The 27650-nt window shown below is 36.9% G+C and overlaps 1 protein-coding gene across 2 annotated transcripts; it reads right to left on the reverse strand.

The window, feature by feature from the left end:
* Nucleotides 1–10762: 10762 nt before the first annotated feature.
* Nucleotides 10763–26836, reverse strand: etnk1 (ethanolamine kinase 1). Of its 2 annotated transcripts, XR_014605890.1 has the most exons (9): nucleotides 26564–26821; nucleotides 23257–23516; nucleotides 22334–22474; nucleotides 20504–20646; nucleotides 18739–18833; nucleotides 17051–17134; nucleotides 16793–16953; nucleotides 13609–13682; nucleotides 10763–13519 (listed from the first exon to the last, which is right to left on the reverse strand). XR_014605890.1 is itself a non-coding variant. In XM_084112006.1 (8 exons), exons 1-8 carry the CDS (start codon nucleotides 26708–26710, stop codon nucleotides 13447–13449), a joined length of 1083 nt encoding a protein of 360 aa, XP_083968132.1. In that variant the 5' UTR covers nucleotides 26711–26836; the 3' UTR covers nucleotides 10763–13446. The 2 variants fall into 2 exon arrangements, 1 of the variants encoding a protein (XP_083968132.1); XM_084112006.1 differs by lacking the exon at nucleotides 18739–18833 and having other exon boundaries at nucleotides 26564–26836.
* Nucleotides 26837–27650: the final 814 nt, after the last annotated feature.

The following is a 27650-nucleotide window of genomic DNA, read 5'->3' on the forward strand; positions in this document are numbered from 1 at the left end:
GTGTTATTTAATTCACCCCTTCATAAACCCCTCAGAAAACCTGGATATATGAGGAAGTCTAATTTTAAACATGATTTCATGACCTGGAAAAGTCATAATAAAATCTTAGCATTTTTAATGCATTTTATGAATATACATTTTTCTAGTTATTCCAAACTCTAAAATATTTTATCAGGTAAAACTTGCCAGTAAAATATTTTTAAAAAATCCAGTAAATCACAAACAGCTGGAAATTTGATAGGGTTTTTTAATTTTGTTGTGGACAATGGGTTGTCAAAGGTTAACAACTGACATTTCTAGAAACCAGAGTCATTGATTCCCATTTTAAAATTGCAGGATGAGGTTATAGATGGATATGTGCTCCAGGCCAGTGTTTCCCAACTCTGTTCATGGAGGCAGACCAACACTACACATTTTCGAACTCTTCCTTTAATCAAACACACCTGATTCAACTCATCAGCTTGTTAGTAGACTCCAAGACCATAAGGGAGACATCCAAAATGTGAACTGTTGGTGTGCCTCCAGGAACAGGGTTGGGAAACACATCTGCAGAGATGGGATTCTGTCACACAGGCCCAGGTAAACACTACCACCCCATCACTTTTACTTTATGTGCATATTCAAGACCTACAGCAGCTATAAATTTATGAATAGAGCGACATCCCTGCATCAACCCAACTGGTGCTGAACCGGCAACCTTTTGGGTTAGAAATCCTGATTCGTAACTATCAGTCTATACCACAACTGTGGTGAAGGTGTGAATTAGCTGTTAGTAAATAAATCAAATCAATAATTAATCATTTATTACAATAAGCAAATTATATATTTGTGAAATATTATTGTACATAAGACCATAGTGAAAATCTAAGATTCAAAATCTAATTTAAACCTGGAATTAAAGACAGAGCTTTAGGACTGTAGAAAAAAAAAATCTTTTGACTTAAAATGAGTAAGAAATGTTTCAGATTCTGAACAATTTCTAGGTCATTACACCATAAAAAGTGATCCGTTGACTTAACTTAAAAAAAGTGAGGAAACCGTAATTAATTACATGCATTATTTAAAAACATTAAGATATGTGAACCTGACAATTCCATATAACTTATTTTTTATTTTTTTCAATTGCGCATGAAGTTTATTTACTTAATTTTAAGGGGTTTCCTCACTTTTTTTAAGTTAAGTCAACTGATCACTTTTTTTAAGTTAAGTCAACTGATCACTTTTTTTTAAGTTAAGTCAGCTGATCACTTTTTTTAAGTTAAGTCAACTGATCACTTTTTACAGTGTAATGAAATAAGCTTTTTTTTTTTTTTTTTTACTTTGATCATGCGACTTTGCATGTTAATCTTTGGATCATCTCAAATCATCCTGGAGAACATGATCATTAGGTTTCACATAATCTTGTGGAGTTCATACAGCTCAGGTGCTGATGTCATTCATGTAAATGAGGGACAACCCAAATACCAAATAGACATTATAAAATTCTACTTTTCACTCAGAATGCTATTGATTTTATAATGGGGGAAAAAATCTTGCATTATGTTAAACAATGCAAAATAGAATTAAATATAATTTTTGAATTTGTGAATTTGTGAGCATGTCTATGCATGGCTTTGTAAAGTTTTAAGATAACAAGCCCGGATCAGTGTGCTGACATCAATAATGCAGGTCACGTGATCCCAATAACTGATTATTCCTCTTGAATCCATTGATGTGGGAGTGATGTGGCAGCGGCTCGTGTGTGAGGGTCTGTCTTTGGCCCCGTCCCATGTGTGCCGTGTGGGCAGAAGGGGAAAACACAGGGCTGCGGTCCGTCAGCACGGGGCCACAGGGAGCCTACATTCTGCAGTCCATTTCCCTCCACTCACAGAGGAAATACACTGGGCTTTGTTTATGCTTCAGGGGCCTCCACTGTTAAAAATGAAAGAGAACGGCAGAGAGGAGGAGGGAGACGAGAACTTATCTTCTACTTTCCATGACGATTTAGAGGTTTTTACAAATTAAAAAAAAAAAGGATGACACCTCAGTCCCAGCAGATGGTTGTTTAGAGCCGTGTGTTCTTAAAAACAATCTGTAATTCCTCCCGTTTAAAGATGTTCTGTGGTCACCCACTCTGCCCTCAGGACTGTATCTGCCCTCACATTATTAAACTCAGTGCATAGAGAACCGTCTGGCATTGCTGGCCCGATAGATGTTTTGACATCGGCACCGTGCCGCCCTCTCACCAGACGCAATCACGCCGGTTTACCTTCCAAAACACAACGCAATCTATTTTTTTATTTTTTTATTTATCCTGCAAAATGGATTTTTTTTTGTCTCTCGCTCTTAAACCCTCCATTCTTCTCCCCCAAAGAGGTGCCTCTGTTCGTTGCAGATAAATAGGAATTCCAAACTCCAACGCTTCATTTGTCATGGTATGAAATCCAAGAGTGGAATCTAGAAATAGCTCCAGCAATGTTAATGTGCAGTGCCTGAGGCCTGATAACATGTAGGAGGTTTTTAGTGATATTTGCCTCTTGCATATTTTGTTCCGGGATTTTTTTTCTTTCTTTCTTTCTTTCTTTTTTTTTTTTAAAGAAAGAGAAGGGGGGGGGGGGCAAGATCTGTACTTTTTCGCTGCAAATATTGCGAAATGATATTCCTTTTTCCTCCTCACTGGCTGAGCCCATTATTTGGCTATGACATTACAGTTTTAATTGAATTGAATGCAATTTACTCTTTAAGAAAACTTTTAATTAAACACCATATGGACAGATCGTGGGGAGAAGTGGCCTCCACAAAGTTCCCTGAGGGAAAATTGTGGTATAATTAAGAATATGAACTGTAATGACACTCCGGGATTTAATGAAACTTGCAATGCAAATAGGGCTATGTATAACCAGCACTCATCTGACAGAATGAGTGAAGTTTGGAGATGCGTCTGGGGAAGCCTCTTTCCCCTGAGTCTACTTTGTGAAAAATACGAGTGTATTGTGGGGGTGGGGAACCGAAGAACCGGCCACATGAGAGCTCACATGACCTTATGAGACTAATGGCGAACCCTGGATCACTGAAACATTTTGTAAACGATTTGCAACACATCCCAGACTCCGCATTTGAAAAACTTGGGAGGACGCCTTGGATTCAATTGAAATGTTGACCACAAAAAGCAACCTTGGTTATTTTTAAAAGAGAAATGTGCCAGTCTCTTGTGGAAGGTTGTCAAGCAGTCAGCTGTTTTCTTTTGACCGCTTGGCCATCTTTTCACACCACATAACTGCTGCGAGCACTTATTTATGGCTCTTCGGAGATGAAAACTGTGTTGAATTTTGAAAAAAGATTGTTGGTCTAATGGAGCTTTGTTACTCTTTTTTTCAAATGGCTTCTTTCTTTTCGTTAAAGTTACAGCAGTCCTACATTGATATTTTTGTCCTTTACGAATGAAGTTTGAATACTCATTTTTTAATAAGTTCCCATGCATGTTTTAATAATAGTCAAGTCATTGAAAATTTGAAATAAAACAAATGTAAGTATGGAAGTTATAATGGGACCAAATAAACAAATAAAACACCTTATAATTATAATTATTATCACTCATCAAAATTAGTTAAGCAATTTTCAACTTTCTTTTTGATGCTAGATTCAGCTAAATTTTTTTAAGTCAGTTTAATGTAATTTAAGTTGAAATGACTTAAACATCCAAGTTGATTGTACTTAAAAATTTAAGTCAGCTACTTTTTTTTTTTTTTTACAGTGATAGTCGTTAAAGGAAGTTCCTGTATTAAAGGAATTCAAATTGTTCTTCGTAAAATCGATTCAGATTTATCAACAAACAATGTGAACCATTTAAGCATAAACTGTTATGAGAAAGTTTTACAGGTCATGAGAAACATAAAATTAGTCAAGTGAATCTAAACATTTGACTGGCACAATTAATATATATTAGTTCGATGTATATCAATTATACTGTACATACACATATATATATATATATATATATATATATATATATATATATATATATATATATATATATATATATATATATATATACATCTTCATGAAAAAGCATTTGATATGGGAACTTTTCCTTTGATGTTACAGCAAAAACTGCAGATTGTTTCATTTCAGAATATTTGCACTGAGACATGGGAAGAAATAGTGAGCACAAACCATCTCTATGCGTGCTGCACTGAGGCCTTTCTATGCTTGTTTACTCTGTGATCCTGATGCATCTCACAGGGGTCACGGGGGTGAGGGAGGACATCGCCTAATTACCAATAAAAGCGGAGGTAAAATGTCTTCTGTTGCACAGATTCAAAGTCTGGGGTGAAAGCAGAGAGGCGAAATAAATAGCCGGGCAAAGATGTTAAAAGCCTGGTACACAAAAGAATTTGCAGTGGGAGCTTCATGAAAGCCAGGGAGAGCTCTAAATATGAGAGCAGGGATGACAAGAAACAAAGGCAAGGAATAGAAATAAAAAAATAAAAAAACTTGGAGCTGTATAAAAGACAGGAAACACAGTGTTTTCAGCACAACAAACTCATTTACCGATAGCCTAGGACTTGAAAACAATTATCACCCATCTTGCCTATCTCTATAGCTCCGTCTCTCTCGCTTTGTGAGGGCCCTTTGTTTTTCTCAAGGACATATTAATTATTTTAGATCAGCCTGATTTTTATGCTCAGAATAACGCTTGTCTTTGTGTCGTCTAAGATTGGTCAGCCTTTTATGTTCATGCGTCTGAAGGCTGGAGAGACACATTTCAAAGTTGTGGAGGAGTGTTTGTTCTAATGTAGGTTCATTAAAGCTTATATCCCCTGCGTTAAATGCACTTTTTTATGTTCAAACCCGCACAAACTCTACTTCAATAGTACACGAATAGGCATCCTGCATTTCTAAAGTTTTCTAGTCTGATCTGAGGAAGAAAAAAAGAAGAAGGTGAGAGAAAAAAACCCCTCAATGTTGTTCTAAGATTTGAAATGTGATAAAGCGGCTCTAGTGTATATGCAGCTATAGCAGAAACACTTTGACATCCCTAATCCGAGCACTAAAAAGGCAGTTTTATACATGCTAACTTCGGATTAGGTGACATCACTCTTCCTCACTCAGACCTCTTTAAAGAGACCTTTATATTTGCCTATGAATAAAAAGAAAGGGCACATATACACACAGGCTCCCCCCAGAAAACTCTGCATTCCACATTTAATTGAGAACAAAATCCTACAAACAGAGTCGGTCCAAAGTAAACGATTCAAAACCCCAATTTAGCCAATCAGGCGAGGAGCTTTAGTCTCCCTGGCAATGGCGTCTCCACCCTCTTGTGTGGGGCACAGATGACCTATTGTCCTGCTGACTCGTGAAGCACACAGGCCGTACTGTAACAGCTCCGTCACTTTCACCTATAGAGACTAAACACACCGCTGTAATAATAAAACAGTGTTTCTCTGCTAGAAGAATGACTTCATTCTTCATTTAATGTGTTAAAATACATGGAGTGAGGAAAATGTAAATATATCCCTTTTATATGGCTTAATTATATATTATTATGAAAATGTCATCAATTATATTTTCCATAAGAGTATGAAAACACATTCCGAATAACAGATAAAAGGTACGAATTACAACAGTTTGATTAAATGCAAAACAGTTTGATTAATACATTTTAATTATAAAATTTGTTTATGTAAATATACGGATATTCAACATGTTCTCAAGTGTTTACCCCATCATTTAGTATAGTCTTTTACAAAATAATGAATAGCTTGGATAGTATTTTAATTACCAAAAAGCAATTGACAAATATCATAGGGTTGATATTTTTAAGCAAATGATATTTAGAATATTAAAATGACCAATATTGCATTTATTTTCTCAATTTTATGAGTTCTCAAAAACCACATGAACAAAAGAAATAAGTAATCTGCACTACACATTGCAGGATACTGTCATGGCAACTGCTTATATGTTTTACTTAAAAAAACACACTCATATAAATTTTATTTTTGCACTATCATCATTATTATAGAAGAAACTCACCTCAGTTCTACTGCTATCCAGATGTTCAGTTTAACATGACTAATAAGACATAAGGAACTGCAGATCTTGCAGTTACTGTAGCTGAAAGTAATATAACAGAGCATTTTTATAATCTCATGTACAGTTTATAAAGAGGCCCTTTTAACTATTGCCCATGGAAAGCACACTGCTGCCATCTGTTGGACATTTCTTGTGGCGCAGAGGCATCCATTACATTATTAGATTTATAAGATATAGTCTGCTTTTAAATTAAGTCATGTAATAGCATTCTTTATCATACAGTTTTACCCTACATTTCTGAATTTGAAAGGTATGCTGATTTAAGACAAAGATTAATCATCAGCAACAACAAAAAACTTGCCCTTTACAGACAGCAATACAAATGACTCCATGCTTCTCTAGAGTTAAAAACACACAAACAGCAAAAAAATTTTTTTCAAATTTAGCCTTAGTAATAAGCTGATGGGAAGCATGCTTGATCATAATCAATGACCCACTGTACAACGTTATCATCACCCCATAGACCAGTCTCTGATGACCTCTGACCCCAAAGGTAATGTCATTAGAACATTAGGAAACTGAAGGTCAAACACATGATTCCTGGTGTGCAATCATGAATACGGTGGAGTGTCGGGAAAAAGTGATATTTGTCTTACGTTATAGTGTGTGTGGGTCAGATTTTGCCATCTTAGTGGGAACCAAATGTCCTCTCAAGGATAGTAAAATCTGAAATAACCTATATCAAATAAAATTACTTAATTGGGAAACACGATGTCTTAAAGTCACCATGGAATCAAAACGATTATCTTCTCTGATGATGTGAGGGCGGGACAACCTGTCACTCACATGACATCACTGCTATAGCAAACCACAACCATCCAATTGATTCCAGATGGACAAAATCAAGTCTCGCCCTACATTTTTTCCTTGTTCGAAAAGCAGTTTCACTCAGATATACGTAACAATAGGGAAGAAAAGACAGAAATAGTTTATATTTTAATGAAAATATAAAAACGACAAAAGGCTTTTGTGAGGGTCATAGGTTTAGGGATAGAAAATATCATAAGTCCATGGAAAGTCTCTACCTTGATATAAAAACAAGTGTGTGTGTGTGTGTGTGTGTGTGTGTGTGTGTGTGTGTGTGTGTGTGTGTGTGGTCCTAAATGTCCCCATGAGGAAAACAACTTGTAAATCATACAATGTCAAACAAAAGTTACACAATGTCAAAGAAAGTTTTCTGTGAGGGTTGTGATTGGGTTTAGGGGATAGAATATACAGACTTTGTACAGTATAAAAACCATCATGTCTATGGAATGTCCTGTAAACCCTACACCAATTTAATTTTTTTCAGTGTTGAAGACAATTGAAGAAAACAAGCTAGTCTGATAACGTTACAGACTTGGCCAAGTCAATGAAGCTATATCGTGTTCGTAATGCTTCGTATGTTCTGTACAATACAATGTAATATGTTATGAATTGACGTATCCATTAATGATGACAGTAATTCTATCAATGGAGACTTTATCCCATTGTCGAAAGTGCTTAACGGAACACTGACATTGTCAGAGGCTGATTTGCTCCTGTTTTGAGTGCTGACAATTGCGTTCACACCATCATTTTTGTTCCGCAGACAGCAGGCCTGTAACAACACTATCACAGTCAGGATTTGCTCAGTGAAAGGGAACGGCGAGATTAGTTTTGGAGCCCTCTCGTAGAGTTAAGTGTCGAGCGGAGCTCTGATACAAAGCCCGTTTGATCCTCGGGGATTGTGGGATGTAAAGCGTTTGAGTCTGTCAACCCCTTTGTCATGATAGCACATGTTTTTCTCCATCTTCTTAGTCCGCTCGCCCGTCTCTATTGTTATTATCCGCTCTAGCAGCAGCTGCTGGCATTGTCATCGCTGTTAATCTGAGGGAATATCTTTAGCTCCCCGCGTTACGAACAGCTGTCGGTATTGTGCGAGAGTCGTTAATCTGATTCTCGATCTTTAGCTCCTCAATTTGAGGCTTTGATCTGGCCATTACGCCGCCTATTGCATGTATTCTTTGTTGTAAATCTGAGCTGGAACTGTTCCACATCTGTAGACAAACCTTGCAGCGGCCTGGTGTTGACAGATGTTTCTCCGCTGCAATCTTTCATCGGACAATGGCTTATCTAGTTGAATCTGAATCTATTTGAACAATTGCTCCTCCATAATGGGAACATATATCACGGATAACTCTGACAGAGTGGTTTGATTCAAATAATGTCAAAATGCACCTGGAATCCTGGATAGCCTAGGATTAAACCATATTCATTTAAAGGGACAGTTCACACAAAAAAATGAAATTTCTGTCATTATTTACTCACCATCATGTTGTTCCAAACCTGTAGCCTGCTAGGGTCTTTTGAAAATGTCTCAGTGTTTCCTTTTCCATACAGTGCAAGTTAATGGGGTCCCAAAGTGTTGTTTTCGACCCCAATGGCTTTCATTGTATGAACAAAAACAAACATTCCTTAATATACCGTTGTATAGCCTATATATGTTAATAGGCTATATATATATAGAGAGAGAGAGAGAGAGAGAGAGTCAGATATATAGCCTGTTAACATATATATTTTCTCAAAAAAAAAATTCTCATGCACTGAGCCATAAATCTCCCCTTCAGTAGCCTAGCACACAAAACTTTTTTAGTTAAAAAAAAATTAAATACATTTTGTTTATGGTATTTAGCCTACTTATTGATGGAGTGATAAAGAGATTTTCAAAATCCCTTCTGTAAAAACCTTTACTATGTCTTAAAATGAAACAAGAATGTAGAACCTGGATTGAACCATATTCATTTAAAGGGACAGTTCACACAAAAAAATTAATTTCTGTCATTATTTACTCACCATCATGTTGTTCCAAACCTGTAGCCTATGACTTATAGAGGGTCTTTTGAAAATGTCTTAGTGTTTCCTTTTCCATACAGTGCAAGTTAATGGGGTCCAAAAGTGTTGTTTTCGACCCCAATGGCTTTCATTGTATGGACAAAAACAAACATTCCTTAATATACCGTTGTATAGCCTATATATGTTAATAGGCTACATATATATATATAGAAAGAGAGAGAGAGAGAGAGAGAGAGAGAGAGAGAGAGAGAGAGAGAGAGAGAGAGAGTCAGATATATAGCCTGTTAACATATATATTTTCTCAAAATAATTTTTTTCTCATGCACTGAGCCAGAAATCTCCCCTTCAGTAGCCTAGCACACAAAACTTTTTAGTTAAAAAAAAAAAAAAATTGTTTATGGTATTTACTTATTGATGGAGTGATAAAGAGATTTTCAAAATCCCCTCTGTAAAAACCTTTACTATGTCTTAAAATGAAACAAGAATGTAGAACCTGGCCAATTTCTGATCTGGAAATGCATGCCATATTTAAACAATAGGCCTACATTTGAGAAACAGTTGTATTAATGCTGTGATGAATCAAGTGAGAAGTATGGTGATCTCTATTAGTTGAATTTTACTCTAATTCACCTGTGGTGTCTTGCCTGCCTTAATGATTTTCAGTATGAATGATAATATGATTTAGCGTTGACCCATGCCATTCTGTGATGTCTATAAATGCTGCCTGCCATAAACAAAACCGTCTTCATTAATACCCTCAAAACATCGGATCAGCCTTGCAGCCTATTAAAGTCATCTCATTGTGAAGACTCACACATTAGCCTTGACAAGAGCTTCCATTAAACAATGAAAACTAATGAGGTTACAGTGAAATAAAACTAGATCGAGCAAGCCGAGTACAATTACCCCAAATATAAATATCCCCCCATGTTTAAAGAGCCATTAATCAGATAAAAATAGACTGAAGAAGTCTTTTGTGATTAACGAGGTGAGACTTGTGCTAATTACTGTTTCCTCCGCTTGTAATTAGGTTGGCACATCTAATCAAGATGAATGAACGCCCTGACCCGCTGCACATTGTTTGTGGCTCACAAACCCAGCGGCTTTTACATCTTTATTCCTCAAACCGCATTATCATGACCTTGTCTCTATGAGACACACTTCCATAACTGCGTATTGCTTTATTACACACCCTCCTGCCGTGTGTTAAAAGAGATGCTGTGAATGAGAGCTTTGTCTCCTCACAGGTGCTTTTAAGCTTTTTCAGTCATTTAGTCCATGTCTACCACCTGTTGTGGAAAAAAAAGAAGGACGCATGAATAGATGAGTGCATTGCGCACGGGCTTTTTGTTCGATGCATCTTGCTTTTAATAAGAGCGCAGAGAACTTTGAGAGAAGGCTGCAGGAAACAAACTTTTAGGGTTATATTATACGTAGCCTAAATGAGGCACAAGAATTTAACGAAACATCGATGTGTTTTGCACTTGTAATTATTTCAGACAAGTGTTTAAAACATGACCTTTGTAAAATGGAAATAAGTTGAGGCGTGAATACAGATATTGAATTTGGTAATTAATGCAGAGCTCTTGGTGGAAGTCGCTGGAGGGACTGGAACTAATTCAATTACAGTCTGAACTGGAGCGCCGTTATAATTATTTCTTTCTGAAACACTCCAGCAAAAACGTGAACCTCTTCTGTGAACAAAACGTGGCTCAATCTATTACAGTTTTGAGTCGCTCTACATAAACACACTGAGCTCTCTGTGCGCATACCATTCCGAATAACCGTGAATTACATCAAATATTATTCTTCATGGCACAATCTTTTACTTTTAAGCAGAATGAGAAGTCAATACATGAAACGGGGCAAATAAACTTGTAGAATTTTATTTCCATTCAAGTGATTTGAAACAGAATCTACAATGCAACACTTTAGGATTTCATCCCCAGATTATTATTAAATCTACTTAACAGTACATCTGTTTAGATAAAAGAATATCTCTGTTTAGTTTTGGACAATCAACATTGTTTAATAATAAGCAAAGATTTTCTTTTACAGTTTAATTACAGTTGTACATACACACCTACACTAACAAAAAAAACAAAAAAACCGCCGACAGATGCTTGCATGAGGCAGTTCTATACATTATATGTTCACCAGAAGCACTTCATTGGATTAAAGTTGACATCACCACATCACTTCTGGTTTTATACAAATGCTAAAGAGTGCAAAGAAATCAGTTAATCATTGTAGACTGTTATATATTTCCCAATATTATGGTGAACTTTTCTGGGTGTATTACTATTAAAACAAAAAGAAAAGAAAAGAAAAACGTAGCATTCTGTGTGGTCCTTGACAGTTCAGAAACATCATCAAGGTGCAAGCTTGACCGTTACAAAAGAACTGGCATAGGAAAAGAAGCATACTTCAAAATACAATAAAACAACCCGAAGTTCACAGTTTCTAGTATTTACACAATTGAATATGGTTGTTTGTAATTATAGGCAAACTGACACAGGAAAGTGAGGTAAATGAGGGTAGCCAGGCGGTGCGAAGGCAAGTCTCAGAGCTGAAGTTTGCACTAGAAAAATCTTGGTCACACTTTATATTACATTGCTCAGGAGCAGCGTCAGAAACTAACTGGAAATGATTTTCAGTGGCATTTATGATGGCTATTCTTTTTACATCCATTTTACTTCAAATAACTTAATTGAAAGGGTCTAAACACAACTAAATCAGCATGAAAACAAATATTACACTACTGTTCAAAAGCTTTTCTAAGCTCTCTAAAAGTCTCATCAAGGCTGCATTTATTTGATCAAAAATACAGTACAAACTTAAAAGAGATGTTTAATATATATCTTAGATGTAACTCCTGTGATGGCAAAGCTGAATTTTTAGCAACCATTACTTCAGTTGTCAATGCATGCTTAATATTTTTGTGGAAACCATAATCGGTTATTTTTCAGGATAGCAAAAAAATAACTGAATAAAAGTATTTATTTCTTTAAAAAAATTAATCTTATTGACCCCAAACTTTTGAACAGTAGTAGTGCATGTAACAGATAAAAAAATATTTATATACTATATAAAAAAATAATAATTTAACACAAGGACGTTGTTTTCCACCACATTTTAAATTCTAGGACTTTTTTGTGTCAAGTCCAAATTAATTTCTGACTTTGGTTCGGAGTAAATTTCATTACTGTGTGGAGAGACTTGCGGATCCGTATAAACACTATTTACTATAGCAGTTCAATTTAGTAACATGTGTAACAGGGTCCCTGTAAAATAAAGTGTTACCAAAATCTCTACTCCCAACATGTGCAGTTAAAACCATTTCTTAAGCAGAAAGAGTGGCCCATCGCAAGATAAAGTGGGGACTGGTTTTGTTCTCAAAGCAGTCGGTTTTGTGCAAAAAGGCCTGTCATGCGGACGGGGAGTATGAATACAAAAGCTTTAGTGCGTCTAGCACGCGATGCCGTCGTTAAGGCTTCCAAAAATGACATCCATTACAAAGAATTCACCGATACCTCCAAGAAAAAAAAAGAAGAAAAAAGCACACGGCTCACGAGCAATCTCTTTACCAGCGGCATTTAAATAAGTACAAAATCCACCGTTCGAACTGTAAATATTACCATGTTATTTCTAATGTGGAAAAATAGACATGTGCATAATGTACAAGCAAGAAATATCAGCACTTTGGTGTGGGCTTCAGATTAGCTACCGGCTCATTGTAGCCACGGCTACTGTGCGTCTACCTTCTCCAAGCACCACGCTGAGAAAACAAGTATGAATGCGTTATACAGTGGTTCACAGTGACATGATGAGGGAGGAATCATTCGTCTGCCAAAAACAAACAACGAAGCTTCTATTGGTCCCTGAATCACACATCTTTTACCACAGCTGTGCCAGGAACAACCCTCGTAGGAACAGGCAGGCCAGAAGTGCGCCGTTTAGACAGAATCAGTGACTATCAATACAGTAAGCCCAATATTATCTTACAGTACGCAGATTTCTCCCCTTAAAAGTTGTGTAAACAAGCAGGAATGACCTTTAGGATGATAGTTAGTTGCTAAAAACAGACCTGGTGGCCCTCCTCTCTGTCTTCTGATAATAATTGTTGTTGTCTGAGGTTCCCTGTCCTTGGAGGATCGGTATCTGGGGAGCTTTTCTTTATTTGGGATTCTCCAAGGCTCACTCTTCACACACACTGGAAAGTCAAGGCTCCGGAGTAAGCCATCTTTTTGTCAGTTGTTTGCTTCCTCAATTGGCAATATCATGAACTAGGGCACTGGGGTGACCCTCTCTCTCGATCGCCACATAAAAGCGAGGAGGGGGAGGACGAGGAGGAGGAGGACGACTAAGGTGCTTGGTTTTCTATAACACTAAACCAACTTTGAGTTCGGAAATGATTTTGGGGCTTATCTAAAATGATGTGTTCAGACAAGAAAGTGCAGTGTTCAGTCTACGAACTGAAGAGGCCTCCAGCTAGTTCTAGTGTCCACCAGGGGGAGCCCTTCTCTAGAGTAGCGCAACACATGACCTGAGAGATTATTCTGGAAGGTTCAGTGACGTCACCTCTGGCTTCATCTTGAAGTACTGGCTGAAACGGAGAACTGCGTATCTGCAGAAGAAAATATGGTGGTCAAGAGTGAAAATGCATTGTTCAGAACTCAATAATATGGAAATTGTTGTTGAGAAGATAAAACTTACCCCAAGAAGTCAAAGTCAATGGTGGAGTACTGAGCCTGGATTAATGCCCACAGTCCCCAGAAGAAATGAGATGCCTGGGGAGAACCAAAACCAAATACCAGGAAGCTTTAACTTTGGTAACACTTTGTTTTACAGTGTCATTGTTATATGTTACATGTAGTAATAACTATAAATTATGCATAATTACATGCAACTAACCCTAAATCAAACCCCAATCCTAACCCTAGTCCTATAGTAAGTACATGAAGTTAATTATTATCACCAAGTACTTAAATGTATACTTACACTGTAACATGGACACCTTAAAATAGAGTGTAACCTTAACTTTGTATTTACTTTTTTCACAGAGGACGAACTCAGGGTATTGGCAGGTTAATAAGCTCAAAGAGAAATGTCATACTGTATACCAAAAAAATATAAAAATAAAAATAATATTGGGTTAATTAATAAAATAATATTCATATTCATATCAGTGTTGTCAACTGAAACTTAAGTTTTTAAAAAATAATAATTTTCGGTAATTGAAACAATGCTTCATTATTAGATGAAAAACTTTGCAACTTGGCAACTAACTTAAAAATTACTGGGAAAAATAATTAATAAAAAAAAGGACAAAAAACATAAAATTAAAAACCTGATCATATAAAAATAAAATTTATTTCAAAGTATTAATAAATATAGAATATAAATATAACACTATTTCAAACAGTGTATGTAAATGATCACTGATTTATATATTACATAATTATGAAACTATTTAGAACCACAAATAATTTTGGCTTTATTTAAATAAAGAAAATCTAGACATAATTATATTTATTTTATACAAATACTACCCTAATATATATATATAGCTCAGGTCATATATATATAATTTGATATTTTTTTGCATTAAGATGACGAGGTGGGCACTTAACTTATTGCTAAAACAGGCTTAATTTAATAAATATATTCATATTTATTTATTAAAAAATTCTTAACATTTTATTTTGATTTTGGGATAAAATAAGACTAAGAAATCTTCTAGACAGGCTTTGTTGGATTCACCCTGACACTGGAGTTAACTGTGACAGATTGTATGTTGTATTGTTGCTTGGAAACATTTGACCCACGCCTTTCTGAGCAAAGACTGCTTCCTTTTAGTGGAGCCATTAAAAAAGGAAAAAGATAACTGCGTGGAAGTTATTTCTGTTGATTCTGGATCACTGACAGCAAAGTAAAAGCTTATAAAATGTGGCATATATATATAATAGCCCCTCTGATGAGACTGAATCACTCCTGCCATCATGTGAGTAAAGATCACGGGTTTGCTGGCCTATAATAAAGTCTTTATCCTGTTTTTCACTCAACTGCACAGAATAAATGTTTGTCTCTGCCAGATTCAAGGGTCCTGAACCCCCTCAAACACTATCTCTGAGCATATTCAGACCATCTTTTATAAAACTCCATGTCTCCTGGCCGAAGCATGTGAAGATGGTTTGTAAACATCAAGGTGCCACACTAAAGCAGTGTTTCAAGAAAAACACTATTGTTCAAAAGTTTAAGGTCAGGAATTTTTTTTTTTTTTTTTTTTGTCTCTTATGCTCAACCAAGGCTGTATTTATTTGATCAAAAATGCAGTATAAACAGTAATATTGTGATCTATTATTATAATTTAAAATAATTGTTTTCTGTTTGAATATATTATAAATTGTAATTTATTCCTGTGATGGCAAAGCTGAATTTTCAGCATCGTCACATGTCATTGATGTCACATGTCACATCACTGTCACATGTCTCACGCTTCAGTGTCACATGATCCTTCAGAAATCATTCTAATATGCTGATTTGATGCTCAAGAAACATTTCTTATTGTAATCAATGTTGAAAACAGTTGTGGTGCTTAATATTTTTGTGGAAACCGTAATACATTTTTATTTTGTCAGGATACTTTGATGAATAGAAAGTTAAAAAGAGCAGCATTTTAATGTAAATGTCTTTACTCTCACTTTTGATCAATTTAACGCATCCTTGCTGAATAAAAATATTAATTTCTTTCAATAAAAAAAATAAATAATACTCACCCCAAACTATTGAATGGTAATGTGTATAAATCATATAAATTATTGTGTGAACAATTTCTGTAAATTTTATATTGATGTCCTCTTTTTTGCTATTTAAAATAGGCTTTATCAGCTTTTTTACACACCATCTTTTTTCTTTTCAGCATCTTTACACAACTCTTACTAAGAAGATCAACCAAAATTACCATTGTTTGACATTATATCATATAAACGACATAATATAGGTAGACTTTTAGATCATGTATTCTGATAAGTCATTTATGATTAATACAGGCATAATTCAGTAATTATGGCTAAATCTGTTTATGGCAGCTTATACATTACGCCTACAGAATCAGAAAATGCCCATATTCTGATTAATATAATATTCTCGGGCATCGCTTCGGTTTTCTCTGAGCTTTCAGGAAAAGGAATCCAAAATGAAGGCAACAAAACACGCACATCCGTTTATCAAGCCTCACACTGTGGCATTCCTCTTGCATTTGTTTTAGCGTCTCTCAAGGTCCCTCTCAGGGACAGGGAGAGAAAACGGTGCCTCCTTCAGTTTTATTTGCCATATCTGAGAGCCAGAGGATACATTTTTTCTTTGAGGGCTTTTTCGCCCCTCCCGACAAACTGGAGATTAAAACGTGTCTGCCCGCTTTTAACACGTCTATTGATGCGAGAGTAAACTGGATATTCAATTAGTTTTCCTCTCTGAAGTAAATATCATCATCAAGCAAGGACTAAAGAGCAGGTGTGCGACTCAATCGTCAAAGAATGACCTGCGCGCACACACACACACACACACACACACACACACACACACACACACACACACGTCCTCTCATTAGATGCCTGCGAATCTCTTTAAAGGTGTGCAGGATGTCAAGGCTCCTTCCCTGACTCCTTGCGATCACTATTCATACCTCGGTCTACATTTCAATCGTCACTCAAATGCAGACCATCTACCTGCTAAATAGTTAAACTGCTCACGATGTTCCAGTTTGCTTTGTAAAATGCATTAAAGAAAGTAATTAAATTAAAAAATCAAAAGCCTGATGTTTAGTTTGGCAGGGTGCAGATGGATCAAAATGCATCACGATTCCAGACAGTGGCGGATAAATCCAGTTTCAACTCACCAAGGCGAAGCGGTTGACTTGCACGTACAGCAACTCCACTTCATTGTTGGAGACCTGTGTGCCCTGTGATTTGTACTCTTTGTAGGCCTCCAGATAGGACCGGAGCCACTGCAACTGGAGCTCTCGGCTAGGATAATGGGTGTAGTCCACCTCATTCAGACCTGTCAATCACAAAAAGGCCACACCCACATCCATTCACATTAGAAATCTTTCAATCCTGGTTAAGCAGGTTAGAATAGCTTCATTTTCGGGTCATACCTGCAAATTCATTGAAGTGATTCCCAATGTCATAGGCTTGGTAATTGTACCCAGCATATTCGTAGTCAATGAATTTGACATTTCCTGCAGGAGGGGAAACAAAAAGGAATTTGTTTAGAAAAGCTCATGGGCATTGCCTTCTTAACCCTTGTTCTTTTTTTTTACTGTAACAATCTATTGCCTGTATTAGCAAACCAACACTAAATGGACATGTTCTGCTATTTACATGACTGATCAAATCACATCTGGGAAAAGGAGTAAGGATTTGCATTCTGGTGCAAGACAACAAAGAATAAACAAATGATAGAAAGAGAAATAGACATGGAGACAGATTTCATGCACTCATAGCATGCATGTGGAAAAAACAGCATGCTATATTTAGGTGATTCTTCAATTAGGGACACTTTAAGTTTAAACAGCAAATATATAATTTCATTTATTCACATCCAGTCAGAATTAACTGATCAAGGCTATTGGATGATTTTGATTTTGTGTGTGAGATGGTATTGGTTTTTCAAGTTTTGGCCAAAAACTGCATGCATGCATGCATGTATGCATGTATGCATGTATGCATGTATATATTAGTTTCTGAATTCAAATTCTCAAATACTGATCATTTTGGAAATTATGCCAAAAATAGCTACTCTCTCTCAGATCACAATGCAACGTTCAACCAATGTTCATTATACCAGTTTAAACCATGCTACCCTGTCAAGTCTCATTTCCACATAAATAAAAATGTCCCTGATTTTAACACTTTTCTTAATTTATAATGGGGTTGAAATTAAAAAGTTTAGGTATAGAGGGAATTTCAAAATTACAATACAATTTTTAAAGCTTTTATAATAATAATAATAATAATAATAATAATAATAATAATAATAATAATAATATAAAAATTATAATCCATCTTTTAAAACTAAAATAACATATTATTAATTTAAAAAAAGTGTATCTAATTGATGAATCACTCATTTACATGAGCCTGCTGAGAGGAAAAGTGAAAAACTTGCAATCAGTTTTGGTTTGGTTGTATTTTTTGAAGGAAAATGTGAATTATTATTATTCATTTTAGGGTATTTTCAAATGAAAACAAACACAATTCAAAAGTTGGCAAAGTCATTGCAAGTTTTTGACCGTTTACAGGAAATCTCTTGGCTGGCAAAAGAAAGTGCGCCTTGCGCAAACAGTCTTCTGCTCTACACTGTAAAACAGTGAAAGGAAAAAGAGTGAAATAAAAATGAAGAAAGGTTAATGGATAAACCGCTCAGGTTAAAGAAAGGTTTACAGCTTTGGAAAATGCATTGAAGACGGCTGTGCTGTAAGCCCAGGGCTGGAAGAACAGAGGAGGTAAAGGAGAGAAAATGGGCAACGTCACCATCTAGTGGCACATAGTCTGTATAGCAGTGGTCTAGCAAGCAATGGTTTGATTGGTCAGGTGATGTGAACAGTGTTGACTTCAGAATACAAAGCCTTACTCCTCTCGGTCTACATATGTGTAATGTATTATTCGTTAAAATAACTGCCTGATAAGTTACATGTAACATTAGTGCACCTAATGTGTGTTTATGGCCTTTATTGCCTTGCATATGGCCAGTGCTCTAGAGCTTATGGTGTGTAAAAAAAAAAGTTTGATTGACATTGGACAGAAGTGTTGGTCTACAGAAAGAGACACGTGAGGTGGTTACCGGACCCGGTGGCGTCCTAGCGGGACACACTGAACACCTCCAGTCAGTGGCTATAGCCCTGTGCAGCAGATGAAGAGATTTGGGCAAACTCACATCTGTCACAGAACACACACAGCTTCACTGCAGAGAGGCCATTGGGCACCTCCCCCTTTAAGAACAAACACGGCTCATCTCATAAACGCACACCCCCACCACACAGCATCCCCATTGGTCGATTAGCCATCCAATGAGGCCCCCAAGTTACTGGCTCTATGCAAATGCCACGATGGCTTCTCGTGCAGGTCGAGCCTGTGGGACTCTCAAACTTATTTGACTCCCCGAGTGTCAACGAAAGACATGAAAAACAAAAACAAGTATGCTCTCTGTTGCGTAACTGTTGCGTAACGCTCCCGAATCTTGCCTTCTTTAGGTCTCGGCGTGAAGGGGAGCGGGCTGAGTGTGCAGGGTTGTCAAAAACTTAAACATTTTACTGTGAAAACTTCCTCCCACCCCTCAGTTTGTGTTAAAAGTGAGTTGGAGGAAGTGGCTTGGCTTTTTTTTCTGAAAACAGAGCCTCCTTCCTCTCAAAATTCAAATGCAAACAAGTGTGCCCAAGGTCGTAGTTGCCTCCAAGCCCTGTTCTCGAAGCAGATTTCCATGACCCAATCTCTAATCGTCTGTTGTGAATTATTTACTGCTACAAGAACAGTTTTTAGGGGCAACTGATACCTTTAGGGCAACTGATACATGCTGGTGATAATCGGTTTGAAAGCCTCAAAAAAAAAAAAAAAAAAAAAAAAAAAAAGGTGAGAGACAGGAACTACACGTTCTCACACTACTACTGTGGTGGCAGAGCAGCCATTTTCTCATACTCATATTCTTCCATGTGGGGTCATTCCTGTTATGCTGATGATTTTATTTTTCCCAATCATATATATCCTGATATATTGGATAAAATATAAAGCCCACAATCAGATAAGTATTAATTTACATTAATAATGTAATAGTTTTAATTATTTTCATTTATTTTTTTTATGTATATAGTAATTATATTATTATTTACAGTTAATTATTTATATTATAAATTTAATTTAAATTTTAACACCTGTGAGCTTGACAAAAAAAATGTCAACATCCACTCAAATCATCAAATATATCAAAAATATATGAATAAAACTGTTAATAATACCAATGGAAATTTTCCTTATCTAATTTATGTTTCAAATAATCATGGTTTAAATAACATTTAAAAACATATTATTTTAGCTTTTATTTTCCTTCCTGTTTTCTTTCTTGCCATTGTATAAATAAAGCTGAAGTGCCTACACCTGACCACAGCATATTTATGAAAGTCTGGTAATTTAAATACTTCCTTATTTCTTAAATATAAACACAGAAATGAAAGGACTGAAACCGTTCTGCATAACAGGAATGACCGGAGTCACACTCTCTCACTCTCCATCCTGTGGCTCAGGTAGCGCAGACAGTCGCCAGTCTCTACATCATGAAGAGAGTAAACAGCATCACAGCAACATTCCCCAAAGCAAACAAAAACACACTTTTGCTTTTGATTTTCAAAACAGAAAACACATTTTATGGAAACCAGTGGATTCTCCTGATCCCTTGATGAAATTGGATGAGAATGTAATATGACCATCCTTTAGGAAAGGTCATCCACGCTATATTTCAGAGGTGAAAACACTGAATTGAAGCCTACCTTAGGCAGGGGGGGTTGGGGAAACAAACGCTGTGGCTCAAGGAAGCTGTTGGGGTTTGTAGGACTCACCTTCCTTCTGGTTGTAGATGATGTTCTTACAGAGCAGATCGTTGTGACAGAGAACGACTGGAGAACCCAGTTTAGAAAGGTTCTGCTGAAGCCAGATCATCTCGTCTCTAAGACACGCGGAGCTGGGCACCTCACTGTTCAGCCTGGGGACAAATGACACATACATGCATTCAGAAAACACAAACAAGCTTTTGTGTTCCAGCGTGATTCAATTAAGGCACATTGTACCCACACCTGCCTTACTCAGTCAGATAAAGACCTTCATTTCCGGGTCTGATGCTAGATAGACTACTTCAAAAAAAAATGATTGTCTATAAATAGTAAAGTAACCACAGAGACAGGCATGTATTCTGTTGTCACGGGTTGTTGCACAATAACGGATTGCGCCTCTAAGGCATGAATACAATCCACTTTTAATCCTACACTAAATTCAAGCCTACCTGAACTATTTATTTTGCTCAAACTTGACTTGGACAAACACTCTAGCAACATGCATAACAATGTGGTAAAAACAAAACAAACAAAAAAACCTCCATGTCCCAGTTTTGCACGCACAAGCACCACTCACATTTCCTTCAAGCAATGTACAAATTTAGTTGTATCAGCAAAAATTGATCAATAGACATTTTATGGGTATTTCCGACATTAGAGACAGTGAATTTCAGAACAGCCTACTTGACTTTTCAATTTCTCTTTTTTGATAAGCATGTTTAGACTGTTTTATAATTGATTCCTTTTTCTTTCTTTATTAGCTTGCCTTGTCTTTTAGTCGTCTTATGTAAAGCACATTCAGAAGCTTTCTTTAAAAGAGTTATTTTTAAAATATTATTATTATTAAAGATTATTTCTGCTAAATGAATTTGTATTTTTTTAATGTGTGTTTGTCTGAACTTGCTCCTGTGCAAACACATATATCTGTGCCAGGATGAGTCATGTCATGTAGCATTGGGAGGAATTTCAAACCACAGTGTAAGCAAAGCATATTTTCTTTATGCATTTTCGGTTTGAAGTTGAGATCTCAACTTCTTTGTATTGACAGTTTCAGGGTGTCACAAGCCTAAGGGCCGTACACACCGGGCGAATATCGGCTCGCGTTATTCGCCAGCGTTTTTCAACGCGTTTTTTGTGTTCACACCCAAGCGATTTTCGCTGACGATGAGCCGAGTGAACATGCAAATTCATTCCCTGACATTAGATGGCGCTTAATGTAAAACAGAAATACAATACCACTCCATAACAGTATATACTCTGCAATACCACTCCATAACAGTATATACTCTGCAATACCACTCCATAACAGTTCTCTTTTATCAAGATTTTTGTAGTCGCTGTCGCGTTTGTCATATAGTTCTTTATGTTCCGACACCAACGAGACCAGCAGCTCTACATTCATCTTGCCTTGCATCTTCCTCGTCTTATTTCTTCCCAGTGTAGACGCTACTTGGCGTATATCTTGTTCGCCGTTACGTATGTGTGCTCGGCAAGACCGTTTTGTGTTTGAGCGCCCCCAAGTTGTGTTTTACTGTAACTTCAGAAGCTCCAGACACGTGAGCAAAAGCGCCAATCTCATTGGTCAGATAGTTTTTGACGCGGCGCGTCAAACCAAAAAAACGAACTCGAGGCGTTTTTAAAAAAATGACGCTTTTACGCGTGGCGTTTTTCGCGTCGGTGTGCACACTCACATTGGCGTCCTTTGTTTAGTCACGAGGCGTTAAACGTCGGCGAATATCACGCGCGAAATTCGTCCAGGTGTGAACAGGCCTTAAGGCTGTTGCTCGACATGTTCTGCTTTGCTAAAAAACGTCAAAGCATAATTTCAATAAAGCTCACCTCTGGTCCATCTCAGGGTCCTCAAAGTGTGTAGGAACGAGAGAAAAGTACTTGCTCATTCTCAGCCAGAGGTCTGACTGGGGCACCCAGCCGTTGTGGGCATGTATGGCATGATATTTTGCCATCTGCCTTGCAATGTTCCTGTAAACAAATAAAATCTGATTATTTTCAGGTTCAGATTCAATTTTCATTTTTGAACCCTACAGTATGTAATATACTTACAAACCGTTCAAAAGTTTGGGGTCGGTACGATTTTGATTTTGTCTCTTATGCTCACCCGCCAAGGCTGCATTTATTGGGTCAAAAATACAGTGAAAACAGTAATATTGTAAAATATTATTACGATTTAAAAAAAAAAAAAACAGTTTTCTATTTTAATAGATTTTAAATGTCATTTATTCCTCTGATGGCGAAAGCTTAATTTTTAGTAGCCAGTCTTCAGTGTCACATGATCCTTCAGAAATTATTCTAATATGCTGATTTGATCCTTAAGAAACCTTTTTTTATTATTATTAATGTTGAAAACAGTTGTGCTGAAGAACATTTATTTGAAATAGAAATGTTTTGTAATGTTATAAATGCCAATGATCAATTTAATGCTGAATAAAAGTATTCCTTTTTTACTAACCCCAAACTTTTGTATACGGTGCATTTAAAATAGTTTAACCGCCAGCATTGTATCACGTCATCACCCTGCTAACACAGTAGCCTTGTTCTCTCACAGCTGTCTGAGACCCAACACGTATTGGCAGGAGGCCTGGGTCAGTGTGCAGTGCGTCATTCATGTCTTAAAGGATTAATGGGTAAGGTTTGGGGTTATGAGACAAGTTGTCTGTCTAGTTGGAGGTCAACGCCAGCATCTCAGTCATGCCATCCTGAATCAATTAGCTCTGATCAGCCCACTTGAACATACAGTTTCTAACCTGAAGACGGCGGAGCTGCGGATGTGCTCGGGCTCCAGGGCCACACCCTCCAGAAACTCATAGCACAGGCCATTGTTGAAGGTGCAGTAGAGACGTGGAGCGCACCGGTGCGCCTGCAGGACACGGAAGCTCTTCACTTCGTTTTCACGGTCCACAAACAGTTCCGTCTTGTTCCCGTAGACCCGCACCAGGACCACTTCCTGCATGGACCCGCCGACGTAACAGCCAATCAGCTTGTTTGTGATGCCGTCGGTGAAAAACTGCAGAAAGAGGAAGAAAAAAGTAAAGAGGTCATCTTTTTCAGCTCGCTCAGATGGTTTGAGGTTAACCTTTCGTTATGATGTTCATTAAAAGACTCTTTGTTGGCATCGGTATCACATGCCTCGAGTTCCTTTTAGGTTTTTTCGCCACTTATTTAGCCGGATCAAAACCGGCACAAAAGCTGGTGCATTCAGTGTGACCGAGCTGAACAAATTTGCATTGTCTACTAATGGAGCGTGTTTGGGACACCGAGCATTCCAGGCCACAATCATCTGTACTATCTGGGATTGACTGGCAGTGGGCGGAACGTCAGGAATTTGATTTCTGCCAGGGTCAGAGCCTGGCATGTGCTGAGCTCTCAAATTTGTTTCAAAGTTGATGAAAACAACCCAATACATATCTAGTTTCCCTCCCACATGCGAGCGACGTGACACACCCCTACCAACTCTGTTTATACAAGGAAACAACTGTTCAGCACCTCAGGCTAAAAAGTGTTCAGCTTACATGAATATTATTACAGACTGCTGACTTTTCATCGAGATGGAGCCTTCGGACGTGCGGGTTTACACTATAATGGGGAAGTGAGTTCATTTGGGGTTTATTTGTAACTAAAACGGACAGATGTCGCTCAAAAACCTGTAGTTTTTGAATTAATATATTTTGAAGAATATCTTAGGGTTGTTTTCATATAGTGAAGATCAATGGGGTCCAATGTTGTTTGGATGCTCTTCAAAAACCAAAGAATTACTCTGGGAAAATCATTGTATGACCATTAAAGCACAAATTAGGCCTATATGATGGAAATTTCCACACGACTCGATCTCGATCCGAAATGCCGAGGACATTCGATCCAATGCCATTACTAAGCGCTTGAAAAACTGGATTCAAGGTGTCTCCTCTGGTGCATAGCTAAAGAAAAGATTTCTATCACAGTACTCAACAACACCAAGGTGACGGAAACCTGAACCATCACATTAAACATGGTTATTGCCGTGGTCAACAGTCAATACATACAGGTTCCGTAATTAGTGGAAGTGACTTAAAGCTTCCAAGAAACTCCGTGACATGTTGCTTTTCTGGAAAGACCCAAAACTTCTAGGACAGTAACTTCTAGAAGTAATATGAAATGTATTTGTTCTTGGAAAACTCCTTCGCTGTACTCCACCCATCTCAGGTTAATCAATGCAGTGGGGTGTACAGAGCAGTGTAATGTCACCGCATATTTGTGTCAGCTGTAAACATACACCTAATAGTCGTACAGTAACTTCACTGGATAGCAAACAAATGTCTTTACTTTGAATATCCTACACAAATATTGACTTCGCCCCATTTTAGAAATGAGGAATGCTGTATGACCATAATGCACTGCTGCAGGAAGAAAATTTGGAAAATATCTTCCTCATACTTCATACATGTCATATAAAACCCACCCAGATTCTCGTCAAACGCAAGTTAACAAATATCACTTTATAACAACTTTCATTATGAACATTACCTTGCATTGCTACGTTATATCATTTTTAACAAATCATTAACGAATGGTCATTCAAAAGTTTTTTTGTTTTTTTTAAATGTCGGTAACACTTTATTTTACAGTGCCCTTGTTACATGTAGCCTAGTTACTATTGTAATTACTATAAATTGTGCATAATTACATGCAACTAACCCCAATCCTAACCTGATATGTTGTTAATATTATTATTACACAGTACTTGGTTCTAGTATGTAAACAGTACTAGCAAAGTTGGAATTAGACACTAACTATTGGGATAGAATTAAGAACCTACACATAATGAATAGTTAGTAAAACTAGAATAGGTACTTTTTACCTTTGCAATTCTGACTCTTTTCCTCAGAATTGTGAGACAAACTCGCAATTGCGAGTTATAAAGTCTGAATTACGAGATATCTCAGAATTCAATTCAATTATTCAATTATTAATTTATGCGAGATATAAATAATAATATAAATAAATGTGCAATTCTGTCTTTTCTTCGCAACTGCGAGTTTAGCCTATATCTCGCAATTCTGACTTTATTTCTCGCAATTGCTAGGTCATATCCCGCAATTCCGACTTTTTTCTGTGAGATATAAACTCACAATTGCTAGTTATGAGGTCATAATTGCGATTTCATATCTCACAATTCTGAGAAAACAAGTCAACTACTTGTCAGAATTGCGAGATATTTACTCGCAATTGTGAGGAAAAAGTCAGTTCTGATTTTTTTTCTTGGAATTGCAAGTTTTTGTCCCGCAATTCTGACTTTTTCTGAATTCTGAATTGCGAGATTTTATTTCTATTGCGAATTTATATCTTGCAATTCTGACTTTATAACTCGCAATTAGGTTTCTTTATTTTGCAATTCTGAGGAAAAAGTCACAATTGTGAGATTTAAAGAGATAAAAAAAAATAGTCAGATTTGTAAGATAAAAAGTCGTAATTTTGTATATTCTGGGAAACAAATAATTTGGGAAACAAAGCTTCCATTGGAGTAAGTATAAGCTACTAGTAATGAACAAGTAGCTAAGAGTAGCTAAATGAAAAATATACTAACCACTATTGTAATACTTGTTCTACATTTTTAAGAAGTAATAACATAAAATAGATACTAAGTAGTTTAAAGGAAGAAGTAATAACAAAAAAAAAAAATACAATGCACAAATTCCAAGGATCCACCACCCACTCTTCCTCCGTTTGCATTTTTCTTTATATTTATTACTGTTGCTGTAATAATTGTAATGGTGCAATAAATACTTGTAGCATGCAAGAGCAATATATTTTAATGAATGAGGGTTCCAAGTTCCAACATAAGCGCTTTGACAGCTCGTATTGGCTGCTGTGTCTCTGCTTAGCGCCATGGTGCGACGGGGTCTAGTATCTGGTGACGCAGCTCACGATTTCAAGGCGCAGCACGCTTAACTTCGCTTTTTGCATTATATAAGACGTTAAACGAGTTGCAGTCAGCACATGCCGACTCTCCGCTCCAGTTAGGGTCGGCGTGCGACCAGCCGAATTGTAAGCGACGAGATAAGACATGAGAATTACCTTCATTTTGACCTCAGAAGGTTTCCAGTGGGGTCTGAGCGTCTTGATGAGTTTCAGCGCTCCGGCTCTGTAATCGTGCTCATCTACCGTCACGTCTAATTTAGGAACCGCCGGTGCGCCTTCTGGGACATGGATGTACTTTGCCATTGCTGTAAATGCTCGCTGTTGCTGCTCTGAGACGGGGAAGATTCAATGAATGCGAAAATGTAAAGCAGGGTGCGGATTTAAGCTCAGGTTCTGCTCGGTTACGCCTCCAGTGGTGCTGTTCGATTCGCGAATCAATCGTTCTTTTCAGTCGGTTCTGTATTACGATTCAACTGAACCGATTCTCTAAATGTGAAAATTCGGTCATTTACTTGATGTGTCCTACTGTTCAAAACATGTAGGCCTAAACCTTTTTTTGTTGTTGTATTTAACACAGAAGGAAATGTTCTCAAAAAGATCCAATGAATAGCCTAAATGAATGGGGTTTTCTTATCTCTGTAATTCTGCAAATATAAAATATTCTATATATTTTAAAACGATTCGTGATGTATATTGTGTTTTTGAATCACATTTTAAATTTGTTAATGTTATTAATTGAAGTTTTGTATACTGTGTTGCTGAAAAATATTTTGTTGTTATGTTATGATTATGTGTGTGAGGAAACAATTATGCAAGTTTGAAATAACAGGGTTGAGTAAATGACAGAATTTTCATTGCTGAATTTACATCCTATCGATCACTAATCATAAACACACAACTACACACCGGAAATATAAACACGAAATATTTTACTTGAGCGTTGATTGAAACAAATCAGTGAATCAGCGTTTGAACCGGTTCACCAAAGTGAATTATGCGAACGAACCGATTCGCTAGAATGATTCGGACTTCTCAGAGTATCAGATGATCTACCACCCCTGTGTGTTAGGAGACTGTCGCGGTGCATGCTGGTACTATATGACTCACACTGCTTTGCATCTGTAGCTTTCAGCATTACTGTGTCACTAAGATAATGAGCAGGTGGAGAGGCGTCCGTGTTTGCTTTTCTGTTTTCCAGTCATGAAAATGTGTGCTTACTGTAGATGTTCATCCTAAATGGCTT

Source organism: Abramis brama, assembly GCF_963993115.1.
Source record: "Abramis brama genome assembly, chromosome: 4".
Taxonomy (NCBI): domain Eukaryota; kingdom Metazoa; phylum Chordata; class Actinopteri; order Cypriniformes; family Leuciscidae; genus Abramis; species Abramis brama.

What these genes read in the sequence shown, in the direction of transcription:
- etnk1 (XM_084112006.1), bottom strand. Translation starts at nt 26,710, where the DNA reads ATGGCAAAGTACATCCATGTCCCAGAAGGCGCACCGGCGGTTCCTAAA. An exon ending in CGCAGCTCCGCCGTCTTCAG is followed by an intron (nt 22,475 to 23,256) that starts GTTAGAAACTGT and finishes ATTTGTTTACAG; the next exon opens with GAACATTGCAAGGCAGATGG. An exon ending in CATCTACAACCAGAAGGAAG is followed by an intron (nt 17,135 to 20,503) that starts GTGAGTCCTACA and finishes CCCCTCCTGCAG; the next exon opens with GAAATGTCAAATTCATTGAC.